The following is a 26874-nucleotide window of genomic DNA, read 5'->3' as shown; positions in this document are numbered from 1 at the left end:
GCGAAATCTGCCGTCCTTTCACCCTTGAGTGGGTGGAGGGCAAGATATGGAAAGTCATCAGGGACACTGGTGATCTCTCATGACTCCATGGTTTTCTGCTCTTTTTAGACCTCTACGTAGTGGCGCCAGGGATGATCAAAGCATTTTAGCTAAATCTGGAGCAGAAGATAGGCAGAAAACAAAAAAAAAAGAAAAAGAAAAAGTGAGGGGAAAAGGAGGCAAAAGGGCCATCAGGGAACATATGTGGTGACAGAGCTGGGGGGCGGGTGACACTGCCCATCAGTGACCCTATCCCTGATTGACACTTGAGGAGAGGGAGGGGTGAGCCCTTGGGGAGAAAAGTGTAGCCAACCGTTCAAATCAACCAAAACATATCAACACAAAACATGATCTCAATGCAGGGTGTGGACGGGACCATCAGGGAGACGAGACGTGTTTCTCTCCACCTCGGGGACCAGCGCTCATCTCATCCAAGGGCACTTGGCCAAGCCCAACTCTAGGCTCAAGGGTGACCCACAGCCTACCACATCAGTGATGCTCAAAGCGGGTCCAGACCTATGGGCCATTCTTCCTGGGCCCTTCTGGAACGAGGGAGGATTTCACTAAAATCTGACTTTAAAAGCTGTATTATCGTCACATCTGCCTCCCATTAGCCTGGGTGCAGCCTGATGGTCTGTTCATTGAGGTTTTTTGGAGAGATGACTGTAAGATGCTCGATGTCTGATGGTGGGGGGCGGGGGGAAAGAGAAGGGAGAGGCCAGTGCCATGCGCCCACATCATGAGATGGATGGGCGCTTGTCGCCACGTGGCCAGGGAGCACGACTTCCCCTGTGAATCCAGAGATAGAATAAATAGCTTTCCATTAATCTGTAATGGTTTAAATCGATGGCTTATACACAGGATAATATTTAAATAAAGTGCTGTTGGTAGTGCATATGTGAGAGATACTCTGCAACCCAGATAGCCAGACATTCATTAGTATTTCTCAGCTTTTTGGAGATAAAACTATGGGCAGAAAATTCCCACAGAGAGCTCAGGCAAACCACACCTGTGCGCTGCCAAAGTTCCCAAATCTTGGAAAGTCTACAAAGTCTGCATGAGGATGAACTGAACACGAGGGGCCATCATCAAAGGAAAAATAAAATTCCACACCAGGGATCTCTTGGAATTGAGTCGGGAGGAGGAAGCAACCCAGCTCACTCCAGGAGAATTTGCCAAAAATATGTTTGCTTAATATTCAGCTCTAATCCCTATTTCTCAAAAAATGTATGGCCCACCCATGTCAGTAGTTTGCAGAACTCTATGCTTTTAGCATCTCTTTTTACATCTTAAGGATATTTGAGTTCAATTGTCTAAGAGCACATAACTTAATTTTGTATTTCTAGTAATAATTTATTAGAGTTGCCCCCATTTTCTTAAACACTTTTTTTTTCTATTTTTGAGTATGTTCAAGACTTTATATGCAGATTTTCTAAAACCCCTTGCTTAAAATGAGCTTAGTTCTAGCAATAAATACACACTCCTCTATACAGTCTCATACTTTGACAATTGGTTTTCTTCATTTTTACCACTGGATGGACAAGAGAGCTTCAGAAATTAAAGGAAATTTGACTCCTCTGTCTTACTTGATCATTTTGTGGTAAAGCAGCAAATGCCTTTATCCAATAGAAATCTTCAACATCACTTAATCCATTTAAGGACGTGTGGTGCCTATAAGCACCCCCAAGGAGATGGAAAGGCAAAGCCTCCAATTAAAAAAAAGCAAAAGGGGGTCCACAGGAGGAGAACACCACAAATTCCATGTGAAATCATAGAGATATCACAAATAATTATTGCTAGAAACAGTATTTTAAACAAAGGGTCTTCAGACAAATGCATTAAGACCGTCATAAATATTTACAAAGACCCCTATCACTGGTCAAGTGCTGTAAGCTGGATCATAACTGAAAAATACAAAACTATACAGAAAATGTCCTTTGGATAAACTGGTCTTAAGTATTTCTTCACTGAGGTTCTAACGGGGGCTTTCCTGGTGGCTCAGTGGTCGAGTTTTAGGTAGAATGCCCACTACGAGGACTGACTGCTAGGGGAACTGGTTTTGGGCGATTCACTTAGGGCTCGGCCCAGTTCACTCTTTGGTGCAGCCTGAACAGACAGGAACGTTTTCTGGGCCCCGAAGGGAGCCTCTGCGCCCGGGCTGTGCTGTGCGTAGAAGGCAAGCGCGGCGGGCGCGGGCGCACACTTCCATGGAGGACTGCAGCCAGCGTCCCCGCCGCTTCCCCCGGGGCTCCCGGCAGCTTCGCATCCCGGCCGGCCGGCGGGCTCTGCGTGCGGCCTCACCCCCACGCGCCGGACACACCCCGCCTCACGTCCTTTTCCTCCAGGACGACGTCCGCTTTTCCTTCTGCGCCGCGGCCAGCCGCTGCTTCTCCGCCTCCTCCGCCTTCCGCCTCTCCTCCTTGGCCTCCTTGTACCGCCACTTGGGCAGCTGCAGGTGGCTGCTGTCCTTGGTGCTGCCGCGGGCCGCCCGCTCGGGCTGGAAGGCGGGCGCGGGCGCCTTGCTCACGCGCACCTTGGGGATGGCCACGCCGGGTCGCACGCTGCTCCGCCGCAGCAGCTGCAGGGGCAGGAGGCTGGCCCTCCGGGGGGCGCCCGGCGGCTGCGAAGACGCGAGGCCGGCTCGGGGGCCCTCCTCTTTGGAGACCCCCGCGGCCTGGGAGGTCTGGGATTGCGGCTCGGGGCCCGCCCCCTTGCCCCTCTCCTGGGCGTGCGTGTCCGGGTCCCCGCGCGACGCCAGGATTTCCTGCACCGCCAGCCGCCTTTTGCCCACACAGGGGGGGCTCTCGGGGCACAGGGTCTGGCAGACGATGGCCACGGCGGGGCTGTAGAGGCTCGTGGTCATCTTGACCATGTGATCCAGGGCTCCCCCGTCCTCCAGGCCGTGGCGCGAGCGGGAGGTCAGCGTGGACCGGACAAAATCCGTGAGCTTCTGCAGGCAGCTCTTGGAGCCCGCGGGCTTCTGACCCGCTTCCGGGCCCACTGGCAGCTCTGGCTTGTACTTCTCCCCAAACTGCTCGGGGCAGGGTCGCTCCAGTAGCCTCTGGATGACCCGAACCGCTTCAAACCGGCCAGTGTAAGCAGCCCACTCCTGGGAGGACATTCCCCGGCGGGAGTCCCTGGCGTGAACATCCGCCCCTGAAAACCAGAAAGAGGAAAGAGGAATGGGTGGGTGCAAGCAGACCTTTTCCCTTCCACAGACAGAAAACAAAAGACAAGAAGACAGAGACAACTGACTCTACCTTGGAGCTGGGCCGCCTGGATGAACCCACACCTGACGGTGACCTCCTGCGTTTACTCTTATAACACAACCCACCTTGAAGTGCTCAACGTCACGGTGTGTGCTGCGCCTAGTCACTCAGTCGTGTCCGACTCTTTGTGACCCCATGGACCGTAGCCTGCCAGCCTCCTCTGTCCATGGGATTCTCCGGGCAAAATACTGGAGTGGGTTGTCATTCCCTTCTCCAGGGGATCTTCCGGAGCCAGGGATCAAACCTGGGTCTTCTGCCTTGGTATGTGGATTCTTTATCCCTAGCACCACCTGGAAAGCCCCTCTTTCCTATAAATAAAACTGCCTAAACTCAGCACCTAAATTGTGAAATTTTTTTTTATAGAAATAAGACTTCAAGAATTTCTGGCAATGGAGAGACAGGTGGTTTGTAACACCTGGCGGATGCTACTAGAATGTTCTAAAGATACTACCAGTAACTGTCACTGGCAAAGCATTTGCTGTCCTATTTATCAACTCTCCTTTTCCTCCGAGATCTCATTCCTGGAGGTTATGATTCTTATTTTCACAGGAAGTGTGTGATTCTTCACTTTTGGTGCTTCAAGTTAGCTGGTCGCGGGTCTGTCATCTTTACCAGACTGTGGGCTTCGAGGACAGAGGCACATCTTAGTTGTTTTTGCTTCCTTAACACATTTTTCTGGTTGGTGGGAGGCATGCATTTAATAAATGTCTCTTACAGTGGAGGGTAGTCATGGTTGCTGAAGGCATATGCCTGAGGACTCGAAGCTGCTAAGAGAGAAGTGTTCAGACCTGGGTCCTGACGCTCAACAGTCTGCACGCCCCCTACCCTGCAGGGAGGCCTCCTCCTCTGTGAACTTGCTTTGTCAACAGAGCCCAGGTCTGGTGTTCAGGGATTTAATCCACAGTAATCTAAGTGCACTCTGAAAGTGTTTTGTACATGCAATCAGCATCTACAGTCACCTGACTTTATGTCAAAGAGATTAGCGCCCAGGATGTGGGTGAGCCTCGTCCAACTAGCTGAAGACCTTAGAACAAAAGCTGATGTTTTCAGGAGAAGAGAGAATTCAGCCTTCAGACTGCAGCATCCATTCCTGCCTAAGTCTCCAGGATCCTGGCCTGTTCTACAGATTCCAGGCTTACCAATGCCAATTTCTCTAAAATGATGGTTGTTCAGTCACTCAGTCATATCCAACTCTGCAGCTCCATGGACTGCAGCACGCCAGGCTTTCCTGTCCTTCACTGTCTCCCGGAGTTTGCTCAAATGCATGTCCATTGAGTCAGTGATGCCATCCAACCATCTCATCCTCGGTCACCCCCTTCTCCTGTCTCAATCTTCCCCAGTATCAGGGTCTTTTCCAATAAGTTGGCTCTTCACATCAGGTGGCCAAAGGATTAGAGCTTCGGCTTCAGCATCAATCCTTCCAATGACTATTCAGGGTTGATTTCTTTTAGGATTGATGGGTTTGATCTCCTTGCAGTCCAAGGGACTCTCAAGAGTCTTCTCTAGCACCACAGTTTCAAAGCATCAATTCTTTGGTGCTCAGCCTTCTTTACTGTCCAACTCTCACATCCACACATGACTACTGGGGAAAAAAACCTCCCTAAAATAGTTCTCTTAATATATATTTCCCATCCATTCTGTCTTTCTGGAGAAATCTGCCTCCTACATCTCCACAGTCTCCCTTACACAAGTCACTGCGTTCACAAATCTCCCCATACCACCCACTACCCCTCCTAATCCTGCAAAGTTAATCTTCAAGGCAACTTGATGAAATGTTTGTAAGTTTCAGTAAAAGAGAAATTAAAAAGGAATTGCTGTTCAGTTAATCTTGGTCCAATCTCAGCCGCATATACAGTTAAAAATCATTCAGGATTTCAAGTCCCCTTAGTCATATTTCCACTGGCAAAACAACGTGGTGAAATAGGGCAGTTATCTAGCCTGCAAGCCCCGCAGGGTCCAGGCTTGGAAGAGGCTTCTGCATGTACATCCCACACAGACTGGGGTGTCTGACACGCGAAGGCTGGTGAATAAGCACTGAGAAGAGGAGTAGAGGTCTCAGCGGCTCCCTTGTCCTGCAGCCCCCGTGGCCCCCTGGCCCAGGCAGACCCAGTTCACCTGAGTTTGCCCAGGAACACTCTTAATGCTGTGACACATTAAAGAATCACCATATTAGAAGAGTGATAATTATTTGAAACTGGAAATCAGGATGGAACTCATTAGCTAGAGTACAATTTATAAACTGACTCAAATGAAAAGGGGGCAGTAAAAACGTCATTGCAAAAAATAGATGACACATTAAGCCTTAATTAATTGCATGTCACTTGAAAAGGAGCAAACTGCAAAATTAAAATCTTAATGAACACAGCCTGAAAGAGACATTTTTCAAATGCTAATGGAAAACTAAAGGAACAGCTGTCAAAAGTTGAGTGTGCCTCTTCCTCTCCAAAATCATCTTGGAAAATACAAACACTGGAAAGAACAAAGGCCATTCTGACTCTAGTGCTGCCCAAGAGTCTTGAGTCATGCTACAAATGAGGGATTCACTTCCTTAAGAAATCACTGTGATTCAGGGTAATATTAAAGTCCTGGACACAGTCGTTAAATCATGACAGACAAGTACTGATGATTAGCATTTTATGCATATACCTCTCAGAGAGTATGGAGCAGCTCTGAAAGGCCAGTGTACCAGTCTCCTGCCCAGGAGACTCTTGGTATCCTAACCCCCAGCCCTCGTTGTTTCACCCAGGGCTTCAGCAGTGCAGACAAGAGCTGAGCTCCTGACAATTAGTTCATTTGCTACCAAGTTGAGTGCTGTGAGTTGTCTATACAGGATCCTCTATTTTATTCAAGCCAGCAACTACTCAGTTCTAGGCAGTCCCTCATCACTGGTCTAACCCCGAGTTTCAAACCCTCGGAACTATTTGAACTGCGGTGTTTGAGAAGACTGAGAGCCCCCTGGACTGCAAGGAGATCACAGCAGCCGTTCCGAAAGGAAATCAGTCCTGAATATTCATTCGAAGGACTGAGGCTGAAGCTGAAGCTCCAATCCTTTGGCCACCTGATGTGAAGAGCCAACTCACTGGAAAAGACCCTGATGCTGGGAAAGACTGAAGGCAGGAGATGAAGGGGACGACAGGGTGAGATGGTTGGATGGTATCACTGACTCAACGGACATGAGTCTGAGCAATCTCCAGGAGACGGTGAAGGACAGGGAAGCCTGGCGTGCTGCAGTCCACGGGGTCGCAGAGAGTCGGACACGACTGAGGAACTGAACAGCAACCACACTGACATTTGGGCCAGATGACTACATGGTGGAGGCCCTCCTGTGCTGGCAGGACTTTAGACAGCATCCCTGGTCTCTGTCCACTAGAGGCCAGTAGCACTCCACCAATTGTGAGAGCCAAACCTGTCCCCGGAGGAGCCACCCACAGCTCCACTCCACTGAGGATCACGGTGCTGACCTCTGTGCCCTGCCATCTTGTTTTCCATTTTCCCAGCCTCCCTTATAACCGGGCAGTGAGCCCCGAGGAGAAGGCTGCTGCATCCCTGATCAAAGGGACGCCTGGGACTCCCCTGGTGGTCCAGTGGTTAAGAATCCGCCTGCCAATGCAGGAGTCACAGGTTCAATCCCCGGTGGGAACTAAGATCCCACACAGAGGGGCAACTACGCCCTGGGCACCGAGCCTACTGAGCCCTTGTTCTAGAGCTATGACTACCGATGCCCACGTGCCCCACCAGAGCCCACGCTCTGCAACGAGAAGCCCCAGCGATGCGAAGTCCACGCACCTCAACTTGAGAGTAGTCCCCACTCGCTGCAGCTAGAGAAAGCCCACACATAGCAACAAAGACCCAGGACAGCCATAAGTAAACACATTGATTAAGTTTAGAAAAAGGGGCCGTGTTGTCAGTGACGCTGCTTCCTGTCCGAGACACGGATCCGAGCCCCGGAGCTCCGGTGAGCACCCGAGCTCTTCATGAGGTGACCAGTTGACATACTGGAAGGCAGGGAGGGTGGAGGGTGTGGGGGCAGTGCTGAGTCAACAAAAGGACAGAGGAAGAAACCCGGGTCTGTGATGTTCTCAGGGAGTAGGGCCAGCTCTGCACGGTGACTTCTAGTGAGGTCAAACAGCTGCTTGCTTTATTTAATCAACTCTCAAGTCAGGATTTCTGTTATTGGAAGAAGCAAACCTCCTAAAAGGGACTAAAGGAAGACAGTCTACCTTCTGTTGCTCATTCTTAGGACCCTTTCCCCCAAGAGTCAAGGCCGGGTCCATGGGAGCAGCAGGAGGCAGGCAGAGCCCAGGACGCATCGCTTCCTTTCCTATGTCTCTGTAAGGCCCCAACCCACGTGATGTGCTAAGTCACTTCACTCATGTCTGACTCTGTGTAACCCTATGGACTGTAGACTCTGTACACCCCATGGACTGTCGACAGGTTCCTCTGTCCATGGGATTCTCCAGCAAGAATACAGGAGAGGGTTACACGCCCTCCTTCAGAGGATCTTCCGCACCCCGGGTTCGAACCTGGGTCTCCTGAACTGCAGGCAGATTCTTTACCATCTGAGCCACCCCAGGAAGCCTATCCCCAAGCAACCTACCCTTCAAATGAGGGTCCCACTCCAGTTTACCCCCACCAAGAGGGCTTTCTGCTCATGTTAGACATGAATGGGTCCATGCTTCATCCTGGACGGGGTCGGGGGGTCATCTTTCCCTCCCCACCTAGACACAGGTGATTACAACACACCCAGAGAGCTTCCCCTTTTGTGGTCAAGGACCGCTAAGTTTCCAGCCTTACCAGAACAAAACGAGATAAAACCACCCGCAGAGGCCGGCACAGGCGCACGGAGACCTAAAAGGTGACTCGCAGTAACCCCGGGTTCATCATGCCGCAGCTGTAATAAGCTAGCACTGCGTGTTTGCCCTCCCCCAGAGCCCTGGGGTTTCACTTGGGCGCTTGTGACCAGGCTCCTGCGGGCAAGCGGGAAGTTACACAACCTCCAGCTGCCAATCAACCTGTCGTCAAATGACGCAGAACGTCAGGCGGGATTTTCCACCCCGCAAAAGAAGTGCTACCCGTGGGGCAGCATCTGGTTTCGCTTCTCTCTCTCAGGCGCATACCTTTGCTTTGCTCAGTGAAACTCTTGCTCCTTAAAACTGCTTCGTGTCTCTCGATTGAATTCTTTTTCGTCAAGAGGACAAGAACTGAGGGAATTGCGGTTTTCTGGCGGTGACGGTCACACTAGTTCACTGTGGACCAGCCCTTATAGGCTTCCTCCTGAGCCACCTCCGGCCTGTATCTCGGGCACTTGGGGTGTAATCAATATGATATATTCAATATGATGTGATATTCTATGTGATATTCAACACGATATGCTATTCAATATGAATATCATATATTCAATATATAATCAATATATCATCTTGGGGTATAGTCAATATGATATATTTAATATGATATGATATTCTATGTGATATTCAATATGATATGCTATTCAATATGAATATGATATAGTCAATATATTAATCAATATGGTATCTTGGGGTATAATCCGCATGATAAATCAGGAGGCAGGGTCATCGGGAAGAGCCCTTAAAGGCAGGGGTGCCAGCCCACCCCCAGGCTCTTCAGTCTAAGATGTCTCGGCAGCGCTGATTCCCAGGTGCCCACCCGGTAACTCGCATGGCTTCCTCTTCCAGTCTTCCCTGCCTGGCTTCCTGGGGTGACTTTCTCAAACAAGCACTTGCCCCTGGCCTCACTTTCGAGAACAAGTAGCTCGTGTCCTGTCTCATGACTGGCTTTCGTGGGTGCCCACGCTGAGACCATGCCTTTGGTGATATAAAATCCCCAATTTTTAGCTCTTCTTCTGCTTAATAACTTGAAACTATTCCAACTTAATTATGGGAAATTCATGTTTTCCTCTACAAGCAGAAAGAAACCTCTCCGGGAACATCGTATCCTTCGGCTTTCCGGAAACACACAGTCAGGGCTTGCCTACAACAAGGATGAGGATATGATCATTAGCAGTAATGCCTCTGCTCTCTGCTCATTAAACGAGCCTCCTCTGCCTTCCTTTCTGCCTGTTTTGTTGCCCACGATCACAGGGCAACTCGAGGCTTTTGTTTGCTTGTGTTTGCTCCCCAAGTGCCGCAGCAATGACACACGTCAGATGTGAAAGCCAGCTCACTTGAGCAAGTCTGGAGCCTGCCAACCTCTGCCGGGTTCTGCTTCTCTTCAGAGATAATCACATCCTCCGTGCGGTTCTCAGAGCCACGTATTAAACAGATCCATCGCTTTGGAGCATTAACATTCCACTGAATTAACAAGGTTCTGCAGTCAGCACCACCCAGCCCCAGCCCTGCTGTGATATCAGCAGAGCTGACAGTTCTCCTTAGGAAGCCAAAAATGAGAGAGCCAACAGATCAGCTTTTTAGAACCTGGTTATATTTTTATTAAAACCCTAAGTTTCGGTAATTCTGACATTACCTTGTTCTGCCTGACAAGGTAATAAGAGCTTATAGGCACTCAGGTTATGAACTATTGGAAAATCTAAACAGTTTAGAGGTGGCATTCAATTCAATGACTCATTTCTAAAAGGAAATAATTCTTATTAAATATAATGAAATTCAACCCAGATTCAGAAAGACACTCAGGTTCAGAAGAATACTGCACCCAAAAAAATGAGAATGAGATCCACAATTTTATCCTAACCGTTATTACATAGTACTGCAAAATGCCTTTTGCTTTTAAAATGATCACAGGATGACCTGATTCTGTACTTTGCTCTTAGCTGTACGTAAACATCAACCCAAAAGCAATACTCAGATCTTAGGATCTTTACAGGCTTTAGTTTTTCTCAATAAATTCAAATGGAAATAAGAAGACTTTAAAATATTCACGCCAATTGTTTACATTGTCTCAACAAGTATCCTTATTGCTATGTGTCAAATTCAGAAAAGACATTCAATCAAGTATGGTTTTCTCTTCTAAAACATACACACACACATCTACTGTAAGAGAAAAACGTAACCCACTTGCCTGGAGAAATGTAGATGCTAACTTAGTGGCAACAGCAGAAAATGAAAATATTCTAGAGTTAAACAATAAAAGCCTTAGAGGGCAGTCAAGAGCTTCCTGAAAAAGGTGTCAGATTCTCTCTTCACTTTCCCCATTGTTTTCCACTTACATCGTATTAGTGGCTTTCAACAACGGCCGACTTTCACAATAGGGGACGTTTGGCAACTTCCGGAGACATTTTTGGTTGTCAAAACCGAGAGGTGCCACAGTCACCTAGCCAGCAGGGGCCAGGGATGCTGCTCGACAGCCTGCAATTCACAGGACAGCCCAACCCTGAAGAATCACCTGGCCCCAGTGTCGACAGGACCAGGATTAAGAAACCCGAGTTACACGCTCATTACCCTCCATAAGAAAGTTAAGTATCTCATCATAAGGATATTTGCAAAGGGAAAAGTATACCATGGTTTTTCATTTAACAAATCATATTAAACACACAGTCACTAATAACCGACTTCCCTGGTGTTACAGTGAGGAGAAGCTGCCTGCCAAGGGCTTGATCCCTGGTCAGGGAAGATCCCACATGCTGGAGCAACTAAATCCAAGCACCACAACCACTGAGCCTGTGCTCTAGAGCCCAAGAGCTGTAACTAGTGATGCCTGCGTGACCTGGCGCCCGCGCTCCACAAGGAGAGACGCGACCTCGATGAGAAGCCCTCGAACTGCAAGGAAAAGTAGCCCCCACTCGCCACAAAGAAAGCCCATGCGCAGCAACAAAGACCCAGTGCAACCAAAAATAAATACATGATTAAAACTTTTAAAAAATAATAAAATCAGCAATAACAGTAATAACCTTCCCTCGTGGCTCAGATGGCAAAGAATCCACCTGCAATGCAGGAGACCCGAGTTTGATCCCTGGGTCAGGAAGATCCCCTGGAGAAGGGAATGGCAACCCACTCCACTATTCTTGCTTGGAGAATCCCATGGACAGAGGAGCCTGGGATGCAGTGCATGCGGTCACAAAGAGTAGGACGTGACTGAGCAACTAACAATTTCACATTTTTCACTTTTTCAGCCATTCCTGACGACTTCCTCCATTCCAGGCAACCGTCCGTGTCATATGTGAACTCATTCAGTCCCCATCACGACCATCTGCAGCAACTAATGACATCCACTGAATATTACAGAAGAAACAGGCCTGGGGCAGGAGGTGATTGGCCTTGGGTGTAGGGAGGGTGAACGGAGGAGCTGGAATTTGACACCAGGGTCCAGTTGGTTTTATAGGTCTTTCTGCTCTGACCACGTTCAGTTCAGGGATGCGGGCCCTAGAGGTTTGTGCTCGTGAGGGATTATTCTGGTCTCATGGGGTTGTGATCACGCAGGTGGGAACAGGAAAGGGAAAGTATATGAAACCAAATGCCAAATTTGTTAACAGAGGAAAGGGGGGGAAACATATTAGCATTGAATACACTGTCTTAAACAGGCCCATCTCTCCTAAGATCTGAAAAATGGTTCTGAGATCCTGTAACTGCCTGAAATCTACACCAGACCCAGGAAAACAGAATGACAGGAAATCCCATGCATGGTCTAGAGTGATTAGGAGGCAATTGATCTAAAAGCAAGAGGGTTTGTAATTCAAATTAATTCACTGGGGAAAATGCCTGGATCGACAGGGTAAGTTTTTGGTGGTAAAAGTAAATGGCTACACTCAATTACCACTAGATCCAGAAGCAGTAAAAGCAGACGAAGTGCCCCCCCCATCAAACACAAAGGCGTCACAATCACCATTTAATTAGGAGGGGCTATCCCTCCCCAACGTTCTTGATAAACCTCGTAGAAACTGATTGCTGTTGTTTAATTGCTAAGTCGTGTCTGACTCCTTCTGACCCTATGGACAGAGTCCCTCTGTCCCTGGGATTTTCTAGGCAAGAATACTGGAGTGGGTTGTCACTTCCTCCTCCAGGGGATCTTCCAGCCCAACGATTAAATTCAAGTCTCCTGCACTGGCAGGCAGAGTCTTTCCTGCTGAATCACTAGGGAAGCCCATCGCTCTTAAAAAAAAAAAAAAAAGAAACTGTAACATTGAGTTAAAAGCACAATCAATGAAATTAATTTCAATTAAGATCATTTTTAGTTGCAAAAAAGTCTTTCATCTTGGAAGCCTGTCTTTGATTACAGAATTTATTTTTCTTACAGCATCTCCTAAAACACTCCAGTTAAGTAAAGCAGGAGAAAAAATAAAAATCCAAAGTAGGCTGGGAATCCTCTAACTCCCATCTAATCACAAGGCGAGGGTCTTCCAGGTATCACTAGTGGTAAAGAGTCTGCTTGCCAGTGCAGGAGATGTAAGAGACCTGGGTTCGATCCCTGGGTTGGGAAGATGCCCTGGAGGAGGAAATGGCAACCCACTCCAGTATTCTTGCCTGGAGAATCCCATGGACAGAGGAGCCTGGAGGGCTATAGTCCATGGGGTGGCAAAGAGTCGGACACGACTGAGCGACTTCCCACATGCACACACAAGGCACGGAGATGGGAGGGCACGCCTTCTCTCCGGGAGCTCGTAGGATCCAGCAAGATCGGCTGAAGCCAGCACCAAGAGCAAAACCAAAATAAGATGATGAAAACAAGTAACAGCGACAACAGCATCTCCCACTGACTGAGATGTTAAGACGCTCTCTCTGCACCCGACCCTGGGTGTGGGCTTCACAAACGTGTTCTCACTTAATTGTCAGAGCAACTCAGGTGATGGGCACTGATTCTCTTTTAGAATGAGGGGGGAAAGATCTTCAATCTTCACTGCAACGGGCGGGATCTTTTTAGTTGTGGTATGTGAACTCTTAGATGTGGTGTGTGGGATCTAGCTCCCTGACCCGGGATTGAACCCTCGCCCCCTGCTTTGGGAGTATGGAGTCTTAGCCAGTGGACCAGCAGGGAAGTCCCAACAGGTATTCTTCAAGGAGCACACTCAGCACTGCCTGGGGCCCTGCGACCACAGAAGGCATGTGGGGACGTACCTGCTAGCATCAGGGCTCGGATGCACTCCGTCCGGCCCTGCATGGCGGCTTTCATGAGGGCCGTGAACCCGAACGCGTTCCTCCTTTCAAGGTCGAGACCGGGGAAATAGTTCAACAAGTAGTTGGTGATGGTGATGTGCCCTGAAAAGAGAAACGCACACGTGGGTGGACCACGCTCCACAAAGAGCGGGCATCCCAGAGGGGCTTCCTACACACAGAGGGAAACGGGGCAGCATCTGCCTGCAGGACTGGACCATCTTTGGGAGCGTGGGCAGTGTGTGTGTTTGCCTCCCAGGCCACGGGAAAAAATTCTCAGGAGTCCAGGATACGAGGTGACAGAGGACCCTGCCTGGGCCACAGCGCTGCTGCCTCTGGTTCACTCATGTTTGCTTCTGCCAACCCGCTTGAGGCCCAGCTGTCCAGGCAATCCGTTAAGGAGGGCATGTGGGGGGCAAGGAGGCTGCGGGGGTGGTGAGAGCACACCTGAGCTGGGCCCACGCAGATGCTGTCTGTTCCCAGCAGGTGAGGGTGATACAAAACAGAACAGGAAGCTCGGAGCCATTTCCCAGAATTCCAGAGCCTCAGGGAATAGACAGTCTGCATCTCATCACCATAGCAACAGGATGTGTTAGTGCGCACGGCCACCCTGGCATGGCTCAGAAGGTCCTCTCTCTCTCTCTGTCTCTTACACACACACACCCACAGGGAACACAGGGAGTACTGCTAACCAGACCCTCATCCATTAACCCAAGCAGGTAAGAATATTCATACCAGAATATATTTTTCTCCCCTTCATTGCCCTGGACTTCCAAAAAATGGGTCGGATTTTCTGCTCATTCCCAGAGGATCACAAAAAGCCCACACACTCTTTGGCAGCAGTGAATAAGGAGAACATCATGTGAGAAGCCGTGTTCCCAGGATGCTCCTGGGAGCATCCAGAGAAAGATCCTCAGACGACACACGAAGAGTCTCTGGGGTCAAATGCCTGTGCTGTCCGAAGCCCGCTGGCCACACTTCTTAGGTCCTCGAGTGACATGACACGCCACCCTCCCCACGCCCCAGATGGTTGAGTCCCTTAGACCAAGGTCCCCGCCGTGGCATCGCTGACACCTGGGCCAGGCAACGCTGTGTAGGGCTGTCCCATGCCCTGTAGCATGGCGGGCCGCCTCCTTGGACTCCACCCACTAGACACTGTAGCTACTACACCTTCCTCCCTCCCAGGCATGACAACCGCAAGTGTCTCTGGACCTCACCAAGTATCGCCAGGGGCGAAATCAGCCCTGTTGAGAACCACTGTCCCAGAGGCTCAGATGTCACCATTTCAGGACCAAGGTGGAGGACGGCTTCCCTAGCTGCTCCCCTTCGCCCTGACCCCTGCACCCCCAGCCCCTCCTGCTTGCCATCTGCATCCTGGCCCTAATCATGATGGCTAACACAGCTCGGGAGTGCAGGCAGTCTGCACGAGGGCCTGGGTACCAGTCTCCATCCTTTTTTTGGCGGGGGGGAGCTGCTTTGGGTCTTCGTTCATGCATGAGGGCTTTATCTAGTTGCTGTGAGCGGGGACTGCTCTCTAGTTGCGGTGTTGGGCTTCTCACTGCAGTGGCTTCCAGGCTCCAGGGCTCAGGAGTGGCAGCGCACAGACTGAGTTGCCCTCAGCATGTGAGACCTTCCCCGAGCAGAGATGGAACCCACATCCCCTGCACTGCCACCGGACCCCCAGGGAAGTCCCCAGTCGCCATCCCTCCACCCTGAGGATTCAGCTCTGAAACCCCCTTCATCCCCACCCGGCGCAGATTCCTTGGAAACCACGCCCCGCCCCATGTCAGGGCAGGTGTGGGGCCAGGTGGACACGGAACTGGACTTTCTGCTTTCCCTCCGGCTCTCCACAGGGAGGCTTCTGCACCTCAAAGAGGCCGGGAACCCTGAGACTCCTTCCCTGGCTGGTACCAGGAAGGGCACTGTGTGAGATCGGGGATATGGCAGAGGAGGTAAGACCTCCCTGGAAGATGGCAGCCACGAGGCACAAGGAGCTTCCTGAGACACACACACACACACACACACACACACGCCCTGCAGGCCAGGAGGCTGAGTGAACACAGGCCCCCAGCGCAGCGGCAGGCAGAAGCTCCCTCTCCCGCCACCTTGGCATCACCTGGGCTTCGCCCCGGCCCTGCCGATCGGTGCCCGCCCCTCAATAACCAAGTCCTCCCACGTGGGAGCCCCGTCCTCCCTGTCACACCCCGATCGAGACAGACGTGCAGGTGGGACTCGGTTTCCTTCCTCAAATGGCACCAGACGCTGCAGGCTGCTGGCCAAGCGATAGTACCTCCTTCTCATCAGGCTCCGGGTGAAAAACGAACAAGCGCCAGAAACCAGGGTGTGGACATGAGCAGAAGCAGTGTGATCCTCCCCGGGGCAGACCTCAGCCCGCCTCCTGACCGCATCGCTCACATGAAAAGGTGAAACATCGCTGACTTTCTGAGATGAGCGCTGACTAACCCGGTCCTGTCACCGGGTTAACAAGCCAGAAACAGATGGGCAGGACCTTTCCGATCCGTGACTCACAGGTTCCAACCAGAGGCTGACACTTTGTGACTCCCCGCTGTTTACAGAACCCCGCCCCGCCACCCAGGAAGGATGCTGGCTGTCAGATCCCCAACGCAGCTTAACTGGGGCAAACTGTCAGGGCGGGGGCAGGGGGAGGGGGTCTTTTGATCTCAGTTGCGTTTGTGGTCCAGCTAAGCGCTTTGCAGCACCTGTCAGTTCGATTTAGCCAGGGTCATAGTGAAACAAATTGCAACTTGTTTAGAGCCATTTAAAAAAAAAAAAAAAAAAAGGTGAAGGAGCATGTCGGCCACACTTTCAGCAGGATGTCCTTTGCACTAACATATCCGAAACAGTCTGAGCAGGCAAGAAGGAACACCTAGGATCCACAAAGCAAACGGTTCATCACATGGATCTGTCCTGCGTGTTCTGTAGAGATTGGAAAAACCCACGCGTTCCGACAACTCGGATTCAAGATGTCATGACCCATGAAATCACTCCCAGGTCCCACTGGCTTCCTCCGGATGACAGAACAATGCCTCTCATTGCACAGACAATCTCACTCAGCTGAATCAGAGGATGGACCCGATGCTGCTGAGAATGGATAGATGTTAACCTTCTTTAAGATGACAATGAACCGAAAGGAGCTTTCTCCTTGAGTAACAAAGACGACAAATGATAGGCAGATAGATAGATGATAAGTAAGTAGATAGATAGAGGGACAGATGATAGCTAGGTAAGCAATAGACGATAGACAGGCAGAAGTCAGACAGACTGACAGGGAGGTACATAGATTGATGAATGGATCATAGATGGGTAGATAGAGGGATAGATGACAGATAGTTAATGAATAGATATGCAGGCAGATGATAGGTAGATAGGTAGGTAGATGGTAGATGACAGATGGATCGATGATAGATGATAGGGAGGTAGATAGATAGATGATAGATGACAAATAAGTGGAGAGACTGGGGAAGGGAACGGCAACCCACTCCAGTATTCTTACCTGGAGAATCCCTTGGGAAGAGGAGCCTGGCGGGCTACAGTCCAGTTCAGTTCAGTTCAGTCGCTCAGTCGTGTCCGACTCTTTGAGACCCCATGGACTGCAGCATGCCAGGCCTCCCTGTCCATCACCAACTCCTGGAGCTTACTCAAACTCATGTCCATCGAGTCGGTGATGCCATCCAACCATCTCATCCTCTGTCGTCCCCTTCTCCTCCTGCCTTCAATCTTTCCCAGCACCAGAGTCTTTTTCAGTGAGTCAGCTCTTCGCATCAGGTGGCCAAAGTATTGGAGTTTCAGCTTCAACATCAGTCCTTCCAATGAATATTCAGGACTGATTTCCTTTAGGATGGACTGGTTGGATCTCCTTGCAGTCCAAAGGACTCTCAAGAGTCTTCTCCAACACCACAGTTCAAAAGCATCAATTCCTCGGCATGAACAGTATGAAAAGGACTATAGTCCATGGAGTCGCAAAGAGTCAAACACAACTGGGTGAGTAAAACACACGCACACACAAGTAGAGAGACAGGCAGGTAGCAGGTATATGGATAGATGATAGATATAGGTAGATCATAGATAGGTGGTTGGAGGGATGATAGATAGATACAGGTAGACGGACAGATGAAAGGTAGGTAAGTAGATAGGTAGATGATAGATAGGTTGATGGATAGATGATAGATAATAAATAGAGCACAGCAAGGAGATCCAACCAGTCCATCCTAAAGGAAATCAGTCCTGAACATTCATTGGAGGGACTGATGCTGAAGCTGAAGTGCCAGTACTTTGGCCACCTGATGTGAAGAACTGACTCCTTGGAAAAGACCCTGATGCTAGGAAAGACTGAAGGCGGGAGGAGAAGGGGACGACAGAGGATGTGATGGTTGGATGGCATCACCGACTCGATGGACATGAGTGTGAGCAAGCTCCGGGAGTTGGTGATGGACAGGGAGGCCTGGCAAGCTGCAGTCCATGGGGTCACAAAGAGTCAGACATGACTGAGCAACTGAACTGAACTTCCTTATAAAACAGAATGTGTCTCACGTTAAAATCTAGTATGAGCCTAGTCACCATGGGCCATATGGGATAGGACTTGGTCCCTGAAATCCTCAGAATGGACTTGACATGTGGGCTGACCACACACAGCTCAAGAATACCCCCTCCCATGGACCCCATGAGCCTTACCCTGCCTAAAAGCAGGGCATAAGTGACCCAGGGAATAAGTTACTTCTTGATGACACAGCTTCAGTGGGGTGACTAAGTGGCTATGCAGACAAAGAACTGAGTACTTAAGAGAGCTGGCTCTGAGAACACTCAAGTTCAAGCTCGCAGCCTGCCATTTAAAATCTGGGTGACCATGCGAGGGTCACTGAATCTGTTTCTACATCTGGAAAACCAGAGATAATATCAACCTCACAATGGTGAAAATGACAGGTGACTAAGTGTGTATGCTGCTGCTGCTGCTAAGTCGCTTCAGTCGTGTCCGACTCTGTGCGACCCCATAGCCGGCAGCCCACCAGGCTCCCCCGTCCCTGGGATTCTCCAGGCAAGAACACTGGAGTGGGTTGCCATTTCCTTCTTCAATGCATGAAAGCGAAAAGTGAAAGTGAAGTCGCTCAGTCATGTCCGACTCCTGGCGACCCCATGGACTGCAGCCTACCAGGCTCCCCCGTCCATGGGATTTTCCAGGCAAGAGTACCAGAGTGGGGTGCCATTGCCTTCTCCAAAGTATGTATAAACAGCGCCTAATAGACAAATCTCAGGGCAGAAAAATTTCAGATAACTGACGCACGTACTCCACTCCCAAGGAGGTCACAGTAGATCCCACTCCTTCACGTGTGGGTTGTGCAGACTCCAGTCCAAGGAGTAGACTGTGAAGTTGGTGGTGGGGGTGGTCATCTTACGCGAGAGACGTCTGGCCAACACGACCTCAGCCAGGTGATCGGGGTCAACGGTCGTGTCCAGAGCGTGCGCGGACAAAGAGTCTCCGCTGATCAAACTTCAGTCAGGCTCCGGAACCTCCTCCCAGGTGCATCTGTGCCCTTTCTGGCCAAGGCTCACTTGAGCAAGAACCCAGCTAATAAGTCAGTTGAGCTCTAGTTAACTCACCCCTGCCCAAATCTAGTGTCTGACCTGTTCTTCATCCTCCACCACCCCGCAGGGGATATCCAATCACCCCAACCAGTCTTCATCAAGGATCTTGCTAGGTTGGTTTGGCCAGAATCTCTCTGATGTTCCGTCTTAGTAATTTTCCACCCACAGACCCCTCGCCCACCATTCTGCTCCTTGGCTATAAATTCCCACTTGCCCATTGCGATGGTCCTCACACCTGTCCGATGATTCTGAACAGAGTCGGCCTGACCATCTGTAACTGATGTCATTGAACACTTTAAAAAAAAAACAAAACCCTTCAAAGGACGTCTTGAGAACGGCTATGTCCTCTGTGGTCCTCCTTTAAAAAAAACCGAAACTCCACTCTAATCGTGGGACCCACTACAGACTACTACCCACTCCAGGATTCTTGCCTGGGAGATCCCACGGACAGAGGAACCTGGCGGGCCACAGTCTGTGGGGTCGCAGAGAGTCAGGCATGACTGAAGCGACTCAGCACACACACTGCAGACCACTAAACAAGCACTCCCCAGACTGTCAAGGTCGTGAAGTCCGAGAAACTGTCCAGCCAAGGGGAGCCTGAGGGTACATGACAACGAAACGCCACCTGGGACCCTAGCCAGGATCTTGGAACAGAAAAGGGACATTGGGGGAAAAACGAGGAAGTCTGAATTTTAAGAAATGGACTTGAGTTAATAATAAAAATGCATCAATATGGGTTTGTTTATTTTGTTCAATGTGTCGTAATAGTGTAAGATTCTACCGCAGGGGTAACCAGGTGTGGGGTGTACCGAATTCTCTGCAGAATCTTTGCAGTTTTTCTGTAAGTCTGAACTATTCTAAAAACTCAAAAGTTTGTCTTACGAAAGGGGAATCTAGGCAAGGGTCACTCAACAGACTGCAAGGTAGGGATAGTGACTCTCGCCTGGCTGCTAGGTGTGGATCCCATCCACGCCAGACACAAGTCTCACCAGTGGAGGGGGGCGCAGGGGGCTCGTGGGTGGGCGTGCAATGGACAGAGAAGATGGTGGCTGGACCCCAGCAGGACAGCAGGCTGGAGAGGAGATGTTGGCTCAGAAGGAAGTGAATGGACACATTTTGGTGATTGTTGGGCTGAGCTAAATAACAGAAAGAGAAAAACCAAAGGTAACTCCTGGGACCACCCCAGCCCCAGGGTTCTGACTCTACTTTGGATATCGCTGTTGTTGTTTAGTTGGCCAATGGCATTTTCTCTGAGAGTACATGGGAGTAGAAAAGTCCATGGCGGCCAAGCCTGCCTTCCTATCCATCTATCTATGTTGCGGAAGAAATGCTCCCTTTGGATCATTGCCATGGTTTTAAAGAGAAAAGGTTAATATCTATACATTCTTAGAAGCATCATGTTCACCCTTGATTTCCATTGAGTGACGATCCCCCAAGCCCCAAGTGGGGAATTTTAAACCTTCCCACTCTCTTTTATTTTTTTCTTAATTATTTATTTTTTGTCTTTGCTGGGCCTGTTGCCCTGGGCTTTTCTCTAGTTGCGTTGAGCTGGGGCTGCTCGCTAGTTGCGGTGCGTGGGCTTCTCTTTGAGGCGGTTTTTCTTGTTGTGGAGTGCAGGCTCTAGAACGCAAGGGCTTCAGTAGCTGTGGCAGGGGCTGTGATTCCCTGGCTCCAGAGCACAGGCTCAATAGTTTGCGGTGCACAGGTTTAGCTGCTCCACCGCACGCGGGATCTTCCCCGACCAGGGATCAAACCCCTGTCTCCTGCACTGGCAGGCGGATTCTTTACCCCTGAGCCATCAGGAAAGCCCTAAGCGTCCCCACTCGTAAGTCCCCTGCCTTCCAGGAAACCCCTCTGCACCTCCTGCTTCATAGAGGGAACCGAAACCACAGAAGGGAACTCCCTCTCCTTTCCCCCCGCCACCCCCCACACTTCCCCACATCCCTCCTAGAAATGAGGAGAGGGTTCTTCTCCTACTGAAATGCCAATCTCGCCTCCCCCTCCAGCGCTTTGAAGACATTCCCCATCTACTGCTGGGGAATATATTCATGCTACACACTACTTCCTCTTTCTCTCCAACCTCCCCAACTTTCAAATTCGTTCCCACCAGACTGTATAATGGCTTAAATTTTTCGCCTTTTGCTATGTGGCTTCAGCGTTCTTCAGTTAAGAACACTGCGACTTCCCTGGTGGTTCACTGGTTAAGAATCCTCCTGCCAATGCAGAGGACAGGGGTTCCATCCCTGGTCCGGGAAGATCCCACACGCCATGGGGCAACTATGCCTGTGCGTTACAATTACTGAGGCCCTCACACCCTATGCTTTACAACAAGAGACACCAACACAATGAGAAGCTCTCACACCACAAGTAGACAAAGCCTGAGCATAGAAGTTAACACCCAGTGCAGTCAAAACAACACAACAACAACATTGGCCCATAGGACATCTGTGGAAGCTTGAAACACACACACTGGCGGGACGATCTACCCAAGGAGAACATGCCCAAGCTGACGTGATGGTTCCAGGAAGAGGATGAGAAACGCATGGAGCAGAGCGGCCCAGGCAGACGGGTGCAGTTCGCTCACAGACACGTGAGCAAAGGCAGTCTAGATCAGCCGGCTCCCACCCCATCCACAGATGCATCAACTATAAACACATGTTAAACTAGAGGGTTGGGGGTTGTCATGCAGCAGTAAGCTGGTACACGTGCTCAGGGGTCTCCTATCTTAAAATACACATGACTGTCTTAGTTCATTCGAGCTGCTGTAACAAACTGCCACTGACTGAGTGGTTTAAACAAGAAGTATTTTTTTTTTCCCACAGTGCTGGAGGCTGGGAAGTTCAAAGTCAAAGTGCCAGCAGTTTCTGTCTGGTGAGAACCCACGTCCAGTGGCTGGTGAGAGCCCACTTCCTGGTTCATAGATAGCTGTCTTGTTGTGTTCTCACGTGGCAGAAGGGGTAAGGGAGCTCTCTGGGGTCTCTTTTATGGAGCACTAATTCTATTCATGAGGGATCCCCCCCCATGACCTAATTATCTCCCTAAAGCCCCATCTCCTATTACCATCCCTTGGAGATTAGGATTCAACACATGAATTTGGAGGGGGGACATAAACATCCAATCCATTTCAATGATCAGCAATAATCCCTGTGGCCCTATCGTTGCATTCTAGTCATCTGCCAATCATCTGACATCTTTGTAGTCTGAATTCTAGTCACCTACTCTCACTATTGCTACTTACACCCCCACCAATTCTCCTGAAACCATCTTCCATCATTCCCGGATGACTGTCTTGTACCAAAAATCCAACAGTCATGAGTCAGTTCCCACCTTACTAGACATCTCCATAGCATTAACCACTTGTCTGCTCCATCTAACACTTTCTGCAAATGTCCTGAGAGCTCACCCTTCTGATTTTCTTCCTAGCTCTCTGGCCACCGCTGAATTTTCTTTGTGAATTCTTCTGTTTTCTGCTTTCTGAAATGCCACTGTTCCTCAGATGCATGACTAAGCCTTCTTCTCATCCTGTACACCCTCCCTCAGTGATCCTATCCACCCTCATGGATCAAGTCATCATCCTAAAACTTTCAGATCACTTATGTCTAGCTAATCTCTTTTCCTGAGTTTCTTACCTAAGTGTTTGTCTACTGGATATTTCATCTTGGGCATTCCACCAACAAATCAAACTCAACATATAAAACTCAAAACATGTTTCTTCCAAACCTACTCCTCCCATTCACATTCTTCGTCAATGATGAACATCACCAATCACCCACCAAAGTGCCCAAGCCAGAAGCCTGGGCTTTCTCTTCAGCCCTCCCCTATCCCATCAACATCCAAGTACAGAGGAATTCTGCCAAAGCCACCCCTCAAACATCTGTCCGTGTTTCCCCATCCCCACTTCTAACCTGGATGAGAGCCACCACCATATCCTTCCTGGGCTCCATTCCTCTCCTGACTGAACCTGTCCCATTTATGCCCCATTTTCTACACCATCAGCAAGAGACTCTTCTGATCAACACAACTACTACTTAAACCCTCTCATGCTTTCTACTCTTTAGATAAATTCTTGACTCTTTAACCAGCTGGCTTCCTTCTATCTAGCCCTGCTCTCTGAAAGGTAGCAGAATATGCCACCCAAAACATGCACCTGTGGCATAAGAATTATTGAGCCAAAGACAACAGAGAAGAAGCAGATACAAGAAAAGCTCCCTGTCCTCCCCCATTTGCCTAAAAGCAGGACATACATTTTCTTATTTTATTCTTATATTTTCCCAGGTTTTATTGAGATATAATTAATATCTAGCACTGTGTTGAATTAAGGAGTACAGCATAATGATTTGACTTCCATATATTGTGAAATATTACCACAGTAAGTGTAGGTAACATCCATCATGTCACTCACATACCCAAAAAGGGGTATGGTTTCTCTTCTTTGTAACAAGACATTATTCAAAAACGGCTTTCTTTTGTCCTGTCATTTCTCCATAAATATATGCAGATGGCATATATTTCCATCTTCCATCTTTATGGAAGATGACATATAAGCCAGAGTTCTGAGCCACCTGCTTGAGTTACTCATCTTTAGCTGGGTGTCCCCCACTTACACATGAGGTGCATGGGTTTATAGATGTCGGGTTCTCTCTTGCTAGTCTTTTATTACAGGGGTCTCACTTGGGAATCCAGTAGGGTAGAGAGAAGGTTATTTTTCCCTCCCTGTATCCCGTCTTCATCCTCAGCTCTTGCACCATGGACTCTAATCACACAACTCTCTCTCTTTTTTAAAATGGTGATTTATTTATGTATTTGGCTGTGCTGGGTCCTCAGTGCTGCTCAGGCTCCTCTCCAGCTGCAGCAGGCAGGAGTTACTCTCCAGCCGCGGTGCCCGAGTTGCTCATGCCGGTGGCTTCTCTCGTTGCGGCTCCTGGGCTCTAGAGCACAGGCCCAGTAGTTGTGGTGCTCGGACTTAGTCGCCCTGCAGCATGTGGGGTCTTCCCCGACCTGGGATCTGCCCCGAGTCCCCTGCATTGCCAGGCGGATTCTTTACCCCTGAGCCATCAGAGAAGACCACAGCTTTCCTCTCATTCACCCGTGGGCCATGCTTTCTCTAGCCTACTGGTCTTTGCAGTCCCCCTGCCAGATATGTTCTTCCTTTGCTTTTTACCCAGCTGCCCGATGGGCCACCCCTTCCAGTGGAAACTCTGCCCTCGTCCCCCAAGACTGAATCAGGCACCTACACCATGATGCCTCATGGTCCACATTTCCATGTGGCCATGGATTCCCACAGCCACCATAACCCTCGTGACCCTGATCGCAAGTCCAAAACTTCCAACGGACAGCACGCTTGGTAAATATTTAGTAAGTGAAAGCTGAAGGATTCCTACTGCTCCTTTGAAAGAAGTTCACATGATCAAAAAAGTTGCTAATTTTCATGTCCCTGGTGGCTCTGTCCGTAAAGAATCTGCCTGCAGTGTAGGAGACCTGGGTTCGATCCCTGGGTTGGGAAGATCCCCTGAAGGAGGTCACGGCATCCCACTCCAGTACCCTTGCCTGGAGAATCCCATGGACAGAGGAGCCTGGCAGGCTGCAGTCCATGGGGTCACAAAGAATCAGACATGACTGACTAAGCACAAGTCATAAAAACACATTCTCAAGATCACGTGGCCATCACAATTAATAATTTTTGACTCATTCACATGTAACTGGTACCAATTATGAGCTAAAAGTCTTGTTTATGCTTCATTCAAGGAAAGGAGACAGACAATAAACCCGTGCTGCTCTAAAAATGGGAAAACGTTACTGAATTAGGGTTGTCTAATGGCAACCCACTCCAGTATTCTTGTCTGAAAAATCCCAGGGACAGAGGAGCCTAGCGGGCTACAGTCCAAAAGGTTGCAGAGAGTTGGACATGACCCAGCACGCGCACACACGCAGACTTGATTGCTCTGACAGCAGGTACTCAGAATGGGATTTCCCAAATGAGGCCAGTAGAGGGAACTGTTGATTGGAAACATCACGTTCCAGCAGCACCAGTGAAGAAGACAGATTCTTTGTTACCATCCAGAAATGGGGCAGGGGGGGCTGCACATGGGGGAAGCAGTGGGGAGCGCACACAGGCCATCCTCTCTAACTGGGGGCAGGGCCATCCTCTCTAACTGGGGGGCAGGCTGTCCTCTCTAACTGGGGAGCAGGGCCATCCTCTCTAACTGGGGAGCAGGGCCATCCTCTCTAACTGGGGGGCAGGGCCATCCTCTCTAACTGGGGGGCAGGGCCATCCTCTCTAACTGGGGGGCAGGGCCATCCTCTCTAACTGGGGAGCAGGCCGTCCTCTCTAACTGGGGAGCAGGGCCGTCCTCTCTAACTGGGGGCAGGGCCGTCCTCTCTAACTGGGGAGCAGGCCGTCCTCTCTAACTGGGGAGCAGGGCCGTCCTCTCTAACTGGGGGCAGGGCCATCCTCTCTAACTGGGGGGCAGGGCCATCCTCGCTAACTGGGGGCAGGGCCATCCTCTCTAACTGGGGGCAGGGCCATCCTCTCTAACTGGGGGACAGGCCATCCTCTCTAACTGGGGGCAGGGCCATCCTCTCTAACTGGGGAGCAGGGCCGTCCTCTCTAACTGGGGAGCAGGGCCATCCTCTCTAACTGGGGAGCAGGGCCATCCTCTCTAACTGGAGAGCAGGGCCAGCAGTTTCAAAGGAGGTGGCTCTGCTGTGCTCGGTCAGAAAGGCTCAGAAAACTGGAGTTTACTGGAAAAGGCAAGGCAGTGCTAGGAAACCTGAGAGACGTGCCAAGCCCTAATTTATTTTAAACAGAAACCGAGTAAAAGCAAAACACTTCAAAAATCCATAAAAATCACAATGAAGTCAGACTCAAATCATGATCGGGTGTAGTGATAATAAAATAAGATAAATACAATGAAGAGGCGTTTATCCCCGGCTCAGGCCAAGTCATACATTCTCCTCGAAAGTGGGACCCTCCCCAAATCCAGTTCACAAGTCAGAACACACACAGGCAGTCTGAGCCTCCTGGCCGCTGCCTGAAGCCTCCCATATCCAGCGTCAAGTGACATGAAGAATGTCATGGAGGGCTTCTTTGGGGTTAGCTGCTCAGCTGTGTCTGACTCTTTGCGACGCCATGGACTGTAGCCTGCCAGCTCCTCTGTCCATGGGACCTTCCAGGCAAGGATACTGCAGTGGGTTGCCATTGACTCAGTGGTAAAGAATCCACCTGTCAATGCAGAAGACATAGGTTCGATCCCTGGTCCAAGAAGATCCCACACGCCATGGAGCAACCAAGCCCATGCACCTATTTATGCAACTATTTAGACCACACTCTAAAGCCTGGGAACCACAACTACTGAAGCCCAGGAGCCCTGGAGCCTGTATTTCACAAGAGACGTGACTGCAATGAGAAGCCTGCTTACCACAACTAGAAAATAGTCCCCACTCACTGCAACTAGAGAAAAGTCAGCACATTGCAATGAAGACCCGGCACAGGCAAAAACAACAAACAAATAAGTTAAAAAATAATGCCAGACTGGCTCTCAGTGCATTTCCTACAGAACTTGAAAGATATGTTCAAGGAATAACAGGCTTCAAGGATGCACCAGAGGCTGTGTGCTGAACCAACTTGATATTATCACCAGTTCAGAAAGACCTCCGTGTTTTCTGATTTCATCTATCTTCTGCAGTTCTGTTAAAGGGGAACAAGAAACAGGAAAAGGAAACACCTAAATCCATCCAACACTTTGGCCACCTGATGCAAAGAGCTGACTCAGTGGAAAAGACCCTGATGTTTTAGAAGGATTTAAGGCAGGAGGAGAAGGGGATGACAGAGGATGAAGTGGTGGGATGACATCACTGACTCTATGGACACGAGTTTGAGCAAACTTCTGGAGATAGTGGAGGAT

At 49.8% G+C, this 26874-nt stretch overlaps 1 protein-coding gene across 2 annotated transcripts in view; it reads right to left on the bottom strand.

Annotated features, from left to right (window-relative positions):
• Window positions 1–1371: 1371 nt before the first annotated feature.
• ANKRD33B (ankyrin repeat domain 33B) overlaps window positions 1372–26874 on the bottom strand; it is a 100079-nt gene continuing 74576 nt past the window's right edge. The window contains exons 3-4 of one of the 2 annotated variants that reach the window (XM_065905717.1): window positions 13334–13474; window positions 1372–3195 (exon numbers count right to left, since the gene is read on the bottom strand). In XM_065905717.1, the coding sequence (XP_065761789.1) occupies window positions 2366–3195; window positions 13334–13474 (971 nt within the window). In that variant the 3' untranslated portion in view covers window positions 1372–2365. The remainder of the gene's footprint in view (window positions 3196–13333; window positions 13475–26874) is intronic. The other variant, XM_065905718.1, reaches the window with a different exon arrangement.

This window comes from Muntiacus reevesi, chromosome 14 (assembly GCF_963930625.1).
Source record: "Muntiacus reevesi chromosome 14, mMunRee1.1, whole genome shotgun sequence".
Lineage (NCBI taxonomy): Eukaryota > Metazoa > Chordata > Mammalia > Artiodactyla > Cervidae > Muntiacus > Muntiacus reevesi.
Note: the sequence above shows the minus strand (reverse complement) of the source record. Positions and strands in the feature narration are given on the sequence as shown.